The sequence below is a fragment of the Triticum aestivum genome, chromosome 1B (genome assembly GCF_018294505.1).
Source record: "Triticum aestivum cultivar Chinese Spring chromosome 1B, IWGSC CS RefSeq v2.1, whole genome shotgun sequence".
In the NCBI taxonomy this organism is placed as follows: domain Eukaryota; kingdom Viridiplantae; phylum Streptophyta; class Magnoliopsida; order Poales; family Poaceae; genus Triticum; species Triticum aestivum.
In genome coordinates, this window is record NC_057795.1 from 607,648,960 (window position 1) to 607,661,089 (window position 12,130).

General features: G+C 44.8%; 1 protein-coding gene across 2 annotated transcripts; it reads left to right on the top strand.

Moving 5' to 3' along the window:
- Window positions 1-687: 687 nt before the first annotated feature.
- LOC123096955 (calcineurin B-like protein 4) lies at window positions 688-2,658 on the top strand. Of its 2 annotated transcripts, none has more exons than XM_044518751.1 (8): window positions 688-757; window positions 842-984; window positions 1,098-1,180; window positions 1,262-1,430; window positions 1,540-1,592; window positions 1,653-1,733; window positions 1,883-1,999; window positions 2,094-2,658. In XM_044518751.1, the coding sequence occupies exons 2-7, from the start codon at window positions 888-890 to the stop codon at window positions 1,997-1,999; spliced, it is 600 nt and encodes a 199-aa protein (XP_044374686.1). In that variant the 5' UTR covers window positions 688-757; window positions 842-887; the 3' UTR covers window positions 2,094-2,658. The 2 variants fall into 2 exon arrangements, with proteins under 2 accessions (XP_044374686.1, XP_044374682.1); XM_044518747.1 differs by having other exon boundaries at window positions 1,883-1,995.
- Window positions 2,659-12,130: the final 9,472 nt, after the last annotated feature.

Here is a 12,130-nt window from a genome sequence, read left to right on the forward strand (position 1 = left end):
CAATCCTAGTCGTCCGTTTCTGATCACCGTGTCGGTCTACCGCTCCCGCTATACCTGACCATGGGCAGCCCGGCCTGGACGGCTCGACCTTGCCGCCGGGCCTAGATTTTGAGCATGATGACCGGGCTGGGTTTGGACCCTTCATATCTACAATTTAAGGAAGAGGCCCGAGCCCAAGGCCCGCGAGCTTTTTGACTGATGGGCCTGGCTTGGGCCTGAATTTTAGGCTCAACGGCCAGGCCGCGACGGGCACACGTCTAGGTTTTTTGTGTCGGGCTTTGATAGGCCCGGCCCGATGCCGCCACGCGGGGAGGTGAACCCGGTTTGTTTACGAAATGGCGCGTGACTTAAGTGGCGGTGCAACCCTCGTCGTTCCCGTGCTTACATGCGGGCAGCCTACGGGAGCACTGGTCGACGGTACTAGTAGCAGTACACACGTACGTACCCATGTGCCTGCGTGCGATGTGATCCAGACTCATGAAAAGCACGCGCATGACGAGCTGAGGACGGTGATGGATGCAGAACAGTCGGACACGGCGAGATCTCGGGAGACAGGGACGGCCGCCGCTTGTTGCCTGGACCCGCACAGTCGCACTCGCACTGCAGCGGGAAAGAACCATTTCACTTGGCGCCCCGTTAAATCAGGCCCCAAGGAGGAGGAGGAGTCGAGTCCAGCCAGCCAAGGGAAAGACGGAGGAGACCCAGCAGCGGGAAGAGGAGAAGACAGAACAGGAGAAGCTACGCGATCTCAGCTCAGGTCAGATTGTGTTTCCGGTTTCGTCATCACGTCTTTCTTATTCTTGCTACGCCGTTGTGCTGCCTCACGCCTGCCTGCCTTCAGTGCCTCTCGCGGCGCCGGCCGGGGTGGGAAGGGATCGACCGAACCAATGGGCTGCGCTTGGTCGTCGTCGTCGTCGCCGTCGAGGCGTCAGCGGCGCGCTCAGGGGTACGAGGAGCCCGCCGTCCTCGCCGCCGAGACCTCCTGTACGCATTCCCAGCTCCAGCTTCACCTCGTTGTTTTTCTATACGCGCAACTTTATTTACAGAAATCCTATTCCTATCAAAACTGGTAGTAACTTCGCGTCGCGCGCGTGCAGTCACGGTGAGCGAGGTGGAGGCGCTGTACGAGCTCTACAACAAGCTCAGCTACTCCATCTTCAAAGACGGCCTCATCCATAAGGTAAACTCCACGACCGCTATGGATCCATCTTCAAAGACTGCATGCTCCCATCTCATCATATCTCATCTGCGTTCATCACAGGAGGAGTTCCGGCTCGCCCTGTTCCGGACCAGCGAGAGAGCCAACCTCTTTGCGGACAGGGTGTTCCACCTCTTCGATCTCAAGCGCAACGGGGTCATCGAGTTCGGCGAGTTTGTGCGCTCGCTCAGCATCTTCCACCCCAAAGCGCTTGTATCAGACAAGGCCGCATGTATTGTCCATTCCTCTGCTCCTACACCTCTTGTCCATTCGTCTTAATTTGATGTCCATCAATTATCATGCCAGAGTAGATAACCATTTTCGGCCATCCTCTCCTGCAGTTGCATTCAAATTGTACGATTTGAGGGGCACAGGCTACATCGAAAAAGAAGAGGTAAATTCGTAATGTTCATGAGTTGTTCTGAATTCTAGTATAACTTGACTGTTGACACAGCTTAGGGAGATGGTGGTGGCACTTCTTGACGAGTCGGACCTATGTCTCTCGGATAGCGCTGTTGATGAGATCGTTGACAATGTAATTAACGAGATAGGGCTACTTCTTTCCAAACATTCAGTCTTTTAGGAGTAAATAGTATTTGGTTTCCTTCTTCTTTTTTGAACAAAATATATAATCTCCTTCCTTCTAACATGACCTGTGCTGCTCTGCTCCCTTTGGGCTGTCAGACGTTCAGTCAAGCAGACACGAATGGCGATGGCAGGTTAGACCCCAAGGAGTGGGAGGAGTTTGTCAAGAAGAACCCGACATCACTCAGGAACATGTCACTGCCCTATCTCCAGTGAGTAGGCACTCCGCACTCATCTAATGAGTTTGCCCTTTACCACATATCAAGTGATTTGATGGTTGTTGTTGCTGTCGTTGTTGTTGTTTGTTTAGGGACATTACGACCACGTTTCCGAGCTTTGCAACGCATTCGGAAGTCAATGATTGTGGTGGCGTCGACAAATAACCAGGCAGAGCCTTCCTGCCTGCAGGTGCAGGGGTTATCAGATGATTGTCATATAATATATTACCTCCGTCTCAAATTAGTTGTTTTATATTTGTGTAGACACTAAAACTTGTCTAGATGCATCTGTATCTAGATAAATTTACGACAACTAAAACATGTGTAGATACATCTATGTGCTACATGTACACCACACACGGTGTGGACTTAAGACTTAATTTCAAAAAAAGAGTGACAAAATCTCAAGGCAATAGAGGCACTTTCATCGTCAATGGTACATTTGATGATATCTTATGCTCCAAATTCAAGTATAAAGAGGAAGGCTAATATTCAGTATTGACCTGGGTCACCTGTGTTATATATACCTCTTGTAAGCCGCCGCACGGAATAAGTTGATCAGTTGTAAATTTCCAGCGTTTGTAACCTTCCCCGATATAGTGAAGTTTGGCTGGCCGGCGCGTGTGGGTTTTTTCCCTTCGTGTTGGACGGGTTTCCCTTGCTTGTTCTTTGTTTTCCGTTGAGTTGATTTGCTTGTCGTATCTCTAACATTTGATGACTGTAAAAACTGCCTGAGTTTTTTTATGGCACGGGGACTGATTTAGTTTGCTAGGTAGAGAAAGCACACTATCCATGTGACAGCAATAATCCTAAACACACCGGCATATTATGCGAGTTTTACAGGCTTCCTTCTATCTAATGTCTCTGCCCCCGAATTATGGTCCACATTATAGAAAGCTATAGTATGCAACTCAATCGAAATTTGCTTTTGGAGATCGAGCTCCACGAAAGCCTTCAAATGCAAAATTCAAACTTTATAAAAAATTGTATTTTTATAATTCAAAAAATTCTGACGAAAAAATACAGAGATAGATGTAGGCATAATGCACAAGTCTGCAAATTTTCAGGACGGAGTACATTGACATGAGGGCTGCGCAAAAAAAAAATCTAAGACTTCTTAACACGTGATACTATTCATCATCGCAGACCATGAAATTTATTTTTTGCAGGTCGCATTTCATTTTAAAAGTTTAAGCACATACGCCTCACATCCTTGTTTACTTGTGCAAAAAAATCAGAATTTTCTGAAACCAAAATTTTTGAATTTTGATTTTTTCAAAAATTCTGCCTTTGTGGAGGCTAAGATCCAAAACGCCATTCTTGAACTCAATTTCATTCATCGGAGTTTGGTACAATATATACAGGAGATGTCTTGCGTGACAAGCCAAATAACCCTACCATATTTCTAGTAGTTAGACTATACATGGCTAGATATCATAATAAGATCAATCGGGAATAAATACGGATATGTCACGTTCCGGAACGAAACTCATGGTATGCGGCGATTGGCAACCCTTAGGTCATAATTTCGGCAAACTGTTAGGTAGTCGGTACATGAAGAACATGGAGCTGACCCAACTGGACCTTCTCATGCACAAAGTGAACATCCAACTCAATGTATTTGCTGTGCTTATGCTGCACCGGTCGGCTGCGAGATAGGTAGCCGAAATATTGTCACAGAAAACCACCATCGCCTTCAGAAGAGGAACCATAAGTTCACCAAGAAGGTGACGCAGCCAACAAGTGTCGGCAATAACGTTGATCACAGCGCAGTACTCAACCTCTGCACTCGAGCGGTAGACGGTGAGCTGCCGCTTGGAGGACCAGGAGACGCGTGAGTCACCTAAGAGACACGGTAACCGGCTATCGTGTGTCAGGACAGCCATCCCAATCCGTGTTCGTGTCAGCAAGAAGCTCGTTGAAGGCGGAGAAGTGAAGACGTAGACCATAAATCGGTGTGCCGCGAATGTAGCAAAGAATGTGCTTGACCAGAGACCAATGAGCATCACGTGGCGAATGCATGTGCAAGAAGACTTGCTGCACCATGAACTAAATGTCTTGTTTGTGAGTGTGAGATACTAAAGGGCACCAAACAATGTTGCGACAGAGAGCGACATCTGTGGCAGGCTGTCCAGCTATGGCAGAGAGCTTCGACTTGGCCTCCGCTGATGTGGCGGCCGGTTTGCAGTCAGTCATGCCCGCACGGTCCAACAGGTCAAGAGCGTACTGCCCCTGATGGGGGAAGACACCGGAGGCATCACAATGCACATTAAAGTCGAGGAAGAAGTGCAAAGTGCCCATGTCCTTTAGCTGAAACTCCGAGCCAAGCCTGACCGATAATGTCGCGAAGGAAGTCCTCTCGAGATGCCGTGATAACGATGTCGTCAACATACAGAAGTAGCATGACGACATGATCAGCCCAATGAAGAACGAAGAGCGGCATCTCAGAAGTGGTGTTGCAAATCCGAGAGCGGCGAGGAACGTCGCGATGCGCTGGTACCACACGCGAGGAGCCTGTTTGGGGCTGTAGAGGGACCTCGATAACAAGCAGACATCATTCGATCGCTACGGGTCGACAAAACCGATTGACTGCTAATAGAGATTACGCTCTTGGAGATGGCCGTACAAGAAAGTATTGTTGATATCGAGCTGATGTATGAGCCAACCGTCGAGAGGTTGTAAGCTGTAAGACAACTCGGATCGTGGCGGGTTTGAAGATGGTAGAGAAGGTCTCTGAGAAGTCAACACTAGCACGCTGTGAGAATCCACGAACAACCCAGCAAGCCTTGTACCTGTCCTGCGAGCCATCCGGGTGAAGCTTGTTCCTAAAGACCCATTTTTCGGAGATGACGTTGGCACCAGGGGCCGAGGGACAAGAGTCCAACTCCGGTTGGTGACAAGGGCATCGTACTCCGCGCACACGACAGTAGTCTAGTGCAGGTCGCTCAGTGCAGACCACACCGAGCGTGGGACTGGAAAGAGCGTCATGAAACTGAGGTTGTGGTAGTGCGGGTTCGGCTGATGGATCTCGTCCTTGGCATGCGTCGTCATGGGATGATGAGGCGGCAAAAGTGGCGGGCGAGGACCACGATGGCGAGGAGCCACAGCTGGTGGCGCGGGAAGCGGTGACGGAGGCGCAGAAAGCCCAGCCGAGGTGGCCGAGGGCGGTGACGAGGGAACCGAAGGCACGGCCGAGGCAACAGAAGGTGGTGACGGGGGCGCCGCCAGTTTGGCAGAGGAAGCCGAGCTGGTGATGGGGCGCCGAGGAATGTGCCGAAGAGTTGATCAAGGCAGCTGAGAGTCCGGCTGTGGCAACCAAGAACGGTAACGTGGCCGCCTAGGAACCGGCTGAGGGCGATGGTGTCCGCACCAAGGCGGGCAAGAAAGCCACGTCACACTACAAGAAATATGTCAACTAGTGACCTTCTGTCAATGACCCTGGAAGAATTGGTCATAGATCTATGACTATTTCAGACCAATTGGTCAAAAGCTGCTCGGGGGGCTCCAAACCCTAAACCATTGCGACCATTTTGGTGAGAAAGGTCGTAATTTCCTTACACGAAATGGTCACAAAGCAAACAGTGCTGGTCCGCTGCCTTATTTCTAGTTGTTAACGACCAATATAGATGGTCATAGCCTTGTAGATTGTGGTGGGTTGTGATGACTAGGCGCCATCTCATCAGTTTTGCCTATGTGTCATGTCCATGTGGCAGTTTTTGCCCTAGGTTGTGAAGCAACCTATATTTCTGTTATTCCAAAAATTCCCAAAAAATTCTCATAAATGTTTTGGATCATATCTTCATCAAATATGTCAAAAACCTTCCTTGCCTAGTTCAAAAATAATTCAACAATATTCATTTTCCTATTCTTTCAGAGCAGCACTTTGTGAAGGAAGTACCACTTTGGCATGTCCAAATGGTATCCATTTTCTACAGTGCTTTCCTATGCCCAAATAACCATCCTCCACCAAATGCCAGCTCAATCCATTCATTATTTTGAGCCCAGCTTCAACATTCGTATTTATGTCCAGTGTGCTACTTTGTAATGCAAGTACCGCCTAGGCTCCTCCTTTTGAGGTGAAAATTTGTGAAGACAGTCTTCTTAGCAACTGATCATCCTCAGCCAAAACTCACGCCCATTAGCCATGTGCATTTCCCATACCGCAAATCAAACACTTGGCTGCTTATTCATGTTTGAGCATCGATCGGTCTCCCCGTGAGAATCTTATGTTGTGATTTTGTTCCTAACACCTACCTGCGGAGTGCCCAACCCACTAGACATGCCTAGGCCTCCCAGAACACATGGCAACGCCACGGTCACGTGGTGACCACGCGGCGGGCATGCGAGCTTACGCGCTCTAGAGTTGGGCCCCTCGGCCACCGTCCAAACCTCGATGTCTTGCCATCAAATCATGTATTTCTGATTAAATAGATACTTATTTACCTAGAAATGATTTTTGGAAAAAATAAAGAGCAAACTATGAGGCAGCTGCAGTTCAAATTTGACCCGCTTCCAACTGAATCGACGGCAATTTGTCTTTTTCACCAGAGGTGGATCAAAACTTTTTTCACCCAACCATTTTGTCAATTATGCATTATATATATATCCTAGTATTTTATGAAATTGATTTGGTCCATTTTTGCAACAATTATTTGGTAGGTCCTTCACAAAAAAACCTCCTTTTGGGCACTCGGAAAATGAAAAATGAATTTTCTATGCAAAGAAAATGAAAACTTACTTAGGAACATTGTTTGGAATTCCAAGATGCACCCTTGTGCACAATATGAGATCATTTGAACAAACTATGCCATGAATGTGGCCATAGGATTGAGCATTTGGGTTGAAAGTCATGCATCTTCACGCTTGATAGCTCATTTCTGAGAACACTTTTTTAAAATAATTACCGTATTACAAGTTTATTTTTTTTGCTAGTAACTTGGTCACATATAATGACACAATGCGAAGGTTTTCCAATTTTTTTGAATTTTTTATGCCCGTTTCAAAATGCGGTCAAAACGGCGGGCTTGACCGTTCCTAGCTAGTGGTTGAATCTTGGAATTTTTTTGGTGTTTCTATGATTAAATAGATACTTATTTACCTAGAAAATATTTTTGTAAAAATAAAGAGCAAACTATGAGGCAGCTGCAGTTCAAATTTGACCTGTTTCCATCTGAATCGACGGCAATTTGTCTTTTTGACCAGAGGTGGATCAAAAAAAATTTCACCCAACCATTTTGTCAATTGCATTATATATATCCTAGTATTTTATAAAATTGATTTGGTCCATTTTTGCAACAATTATTTGGTAGGTCCTTCACAAAAAAACCTCCTTTTGGGCACTCGAAAAATGAAAAATGAATTTTCTGTGCAAAAAATGAAAACTTACTTAGGCAACATTGTTTGGAATTCCAAGATGCACCCTTGTGCACAATATGAGATCATTTGAACAAACTTTGCCATGAATGTGGCCATAGGATTGAGCATTTGGGTTGAAAGCCATGCATCTTCACGCTTGATAGCTCATTTCTGAGAACACTTTTTTAAAATAATTACCGTATTACAAGTTTTTTATTTTTTCTGGTAACTTGGTCACATATAATGACACAATGCGAAGGTTTTCCAATTTTTTGATTTTTTTTGAATTTTTTATGCCCGTTTCAAAATGCGGTCAAAACGGCGGGCTTGACCGTTCCTAGCTAGTGGTTGAATCTTGGGATTTTTTTGGTGTTCCTATGATTAAATAGATACTTATTTACCTAGAAATGATTTTTGCAAAAAATAAAAAGCAAACTACGAGGCAGCTGCAGTTCAAATTTGACCTGTTTCCAACTGAATCGACGGGAATTTGTCTTTTTCACCAGAGGTGGATCAAAAAAAAATTCACCCAACCATTTTGTCAATTGTGCATTATATATGGCCTAGTACTTTATAAAATTGATTTGGTCCATTTTTGCAACAATTATTTGGTAGTTCCTTCACAAAAAAACCTCCTTTTGGGCACTCTGAAAATGAAAAATGAATTTTCCGTGCAAAGAAAATGAAAACTTCCTTAGGAAACATTGTTTGGAATTCCAAGATGCACCCTTGTGCACAATATGAGATCATTTGAACAAACTGTGCCATGAATGTGGCCATAGGATTGAGCATTTGGGTTGAAAGCCATGCATCTTCACGCTTGATAGCTCATCTCTGAGAACACTTTTTAAAAATAATTACCGTATTACAGGTTTATTATTTTTTCTGGTAACTTGGTCACATATAATGACACAATGCGAAGGTTTTCCAATTTTTTGATTTTTGTTGAATTTTTTATGCCCGTTTCAAAATGCGGTCAAAACGGCGGGCTTGACCGTTCCTAGATAGTGCTTGAATCTTGGAATTTTTTTGGTGTTCCTATGATTAAATAGATACTTATTTACCTAGAAATGATTTTTGTAAAAAATAGAGAGCAAACTATGAGGCAGCTACAGTTCAAATTTGACCCGTTTCCAACTGAATCGACGGGAATTTGTCTTTTTCACCAGAGGTGGTCCAGGCTTTTGACACCCAACTATTTGGTCAATTGTGCATTAAATATGGCCTAGTATTTTATAAAATTTATTTGGTACAATTTTGCAACAAATATATGGTAGGTCATTCACAAAAAATCTCATTTTGGGCACTCAAAAAATGGAAATTGTTTTTTCACGAGAGGTGGATCAAAAGCTTTTGACATGCAACTATTTGGTCAATTTTATATAAAATGTGGTCTACTATTTTAGAAAAAAATGGAGTGGTGCTATTTTGGAACAAACATTTGGTAGGTTCTTCACAAAAAAATCATTTGTGCACTCAGAAAATAGAAAAAGATTTTTTTGTGCAATAAAAATTAAAGCTCTATTTGGCAACATTGTTTGCCATTTCAAGATGCACACTAATGCAAATACGAGATCATTTTGACAAACTATGCCATTGTTATGTTTTAAAAAAAAATCAGAGATTTGAGTCTAATTTTTTGAGATTCAAAAGCGAGACAACCGGCCAATGAGACGCGAGGAACCACCTTCACGCGGATCATCAAATTGGACGCAATATGAGCCGTCCATCGTGCACCCATCCAACGGTGGAGCCTCTCCAGAGTAACAAAAACCCTAACCCACCCACCCACCCACCCTCCTCGATCCCCGCCGCCGCAACCCCCACCCACTCCTGACCCACCCTCTCGGCCTCTCCCCCTCCCCTCGATCCCCTAGATCCGATCGAGGCATGCCCCGCCGCCACCCCCACCCACCCGCCGCCGATCCAGCCTCGCGCTCAGTAGCGCCGCCCTCCTCTTTCTCTCTGTAGTCCATGGCCGGCACCGCAGCCTCGTCTCCATGGCTGCTCTGCAGCACCTCCGACGACCGCGCCCGGAGCGCTACGGCGGCTCCATTCCGAGCACTTAACGCCACGCTCCATCGCGGCTCCTTCACCGTCCGACGCTCCTCCGGGCTCTGCACCTCGCCGACGTCCCCCTTCGTCACGGCCTCTCGTCCATGCTACAGACAGCCACGTCCTCGATGGTTGCTGTTGGACTCTACCCCTCCAAGTTACCCGGACGCCTCCCCAACTCTCCCTCGTCCCCGACAAGGCCGCGGCGGTGGACCAGCACGGGTAGGTGCCCCTCGTCCCCGCTTGTTATTCCCCTCTGATCCGATCAATCCGCATGGGTAGGATGTAGCTGACCCCCTCTCTCACCTCGCCTTGTGGATGCAGATCCGTCGAGGGATACACCATCGCCGGCCACCGGTCCTTCGTGCCTTCCTGTTACTGAGTTTCCTCTGTGCGCTGTGCAGATGGCGGTGCCTTTGCTTCTATTACTGAGTTTCCTTCGTGCCTTTGCAGAAGGCGATCATGAAGAAGGGGGTGAAGCACTTCAAGAGGGTGCACAGCGACCGCTACATCGGCCTCAAGGTGAGACCCCTAGCTTGCTCGCTCTCGCTCTCGCCATCGCTCGCCGGGCTTCTCGTCTAGAAAAGCGCCATTTTCTAGATGGATTACCCTTGCTTTGCTCATGTGGGGTTCTGGCGGCTGTCCTGGCCTCCTCTGCTAGCTCTCGATGCATGGATCTGGTTTAGATGTCGCGTTAGTTTAGCAGTGCGTCTATGTAATCATCGCTACAAAGTTGGGCCTGGGTGCTGGTGTTTAGTGAGCACAGTAGGGGTTGGTTTAGTTTTTGGATGAACCTGTATATATTTTGTGTACACTGTGATGCTTGAAATTTTGTTTTTAAAGCTGTGGTGTGTTTGTTCATGAGAGTTCATTGTGTATGTTGCGTGCAGCCTTGTGAATCAAGTTATGCATGCCTGCTACATTTAGCATGACATAAAATAAAATTCCATGAAAGCTTATTACTACATCAGTTCCTTGATCCTAGTGTTTCCGTCTTGCAATTTATCCTGGTGTGCACTACACTCATGTGATATTTCTGGATAACAAAGTCAGATACCCTGGAATATTTCATGTAGCCCCCACATAATACTCATGCAGCCCCCACATAATGTTGTCTAACAGATTGCATTGGAAATATAATGTTCTTCCTTGCCTAATGTTATTGTTGCCGATAATAGGGCCTATAGATAGCAAGTTATTTCCTAGTGGTTACTTATGCTTATTGTGTATCACATTGAAAAAGAAAATGCACAATGAGCTTGTTTGATCTTTTTTATGCTTATGTATACTTGATCAGGGCAGTCCTATTTCCTGTGATCTTTCCTATCATTTGGTAGTGTGATGTTTCAAGATGACAAATTTTAAAACCCAAACAATTGTAAACAAGCTTTCTGCATCTTGTTCATGATAAGCGAATAGTGTAGTTGATCATCACTATTGCTAAATGCTATTGCCTGATATAATATAAGTATGAGCACTCAACCATTGTACAACTTTATGCATATTTGTTTTGTATTTTTTATAAATGATGATAGTTTGGGAAAGATGTTCACATGTTATTTTTTTTGACTAAATTCTCTTATGCCCTTGACTTACCTTGACCTAGAACAGCAGCATCCTTGATGCGTACTGACCTTCACCTTGTTCTTTCTCTTGCAGACTCGAAGGAGACTATACGCAAGGCTCTTTGGTTGTGAGAGTGTCCAGGGGTGCACTTGTGCTGGTGTTGCTGCTTGTGTTGCTGCTGCTAATTAAATGCTTATACTCACGCTGCTGTTGATTACATTCTTATGTTGTTGTTGCATGCTTATGCTACTGATTCAATGCTTTAGAAACTGATTGAATTGAACCTGTTGTAATTCTTCCTGTTATACTCGTATTTAATTTTTGGGTTTCTATTTGATTTTTTAGTCTGTTATATACGGTTCATCTTCAATTTCTTCTGTAACCTGCTTGGAGCTTAGAATACACAACCCAACTACTCTCATATACAACTAAGACCAATGATTCGTGCTCAATTCTGTATATGTATGTATGACCAGTAAAGTTGGAAGACCCAAATTAATATTAAAGTTAATATGCTCAATTTTGTACCATATTCATGCTCATGCATCACTAGTTACTGCTTTTTTTTGCTTGGTCTATTTTGGCTCAGAACCTAAGTATACCAAAATTGATTAAACAATTTCTCCAACTTACCAAAATTGTCATAATTGTCTCCTGCCTTATGATGTTAGTCTCTGTGCACTTACTAGTATTGTTAGTTGAATGGATGGTCGTGGTAGTAGAATAGGATTTTTCTTTAGGTGGGTGTTATAGTGATGTTCATTTCATTACCTAAATTTGTACCAATGGACCATGCAGGTATGTATAGATTACTATTGTAGAACAACATCAGGTTAATCTGTTGCATTCAAGTTGTTGGAAGTTTTGTTATGCCATGCTTAGTGTTTACTGAAATGGGGTATTTGGTCTCTTGAAACATTATTATTTACTTCTAGTGTATTTCACTAATTGTTTATCTAGATCGGGATCTAATGTCGTCGGGGCTGTTGCTGCTGTGACAGAAGATGAAGAAGCTTGGAGATGTGTGCCATAGTTTTAGTTGACATATATCTACTGATGTACCTATTTAATTGTACGTGCACTTGTTTAAGTTTCTTGAAGATGAACAACATCAGTAGTGCTGGTGTATCTCTGTTTTTGATTGTATGTGCAT

Excerpts from the sequence above, each read along its gene's own strand:
- LOC123096955 (XM_044518747.1), top strand. The coding sequence starts at position 888 with ATGGGCTGCGCTTGGTCGTCGTCGTCGTCGCCGTCGAGGCGTCAGCGG. Across the intron at positions 985-1,097 it reads CCTCGCCGCCGAGACCTCCT|TCACGGTGAGCGAGGTGGAG; the intron begins GTACGCATTCCC and ends GCGCGCGTGCAG. Across the intron at positions 1,996-2,093 it reads ATGTCACTGCCCTATCTCCA|GGACATTACGACCACGTTTC; the intron begins GTGAGTAGGCAC and ends TTGTTTGTTTAG.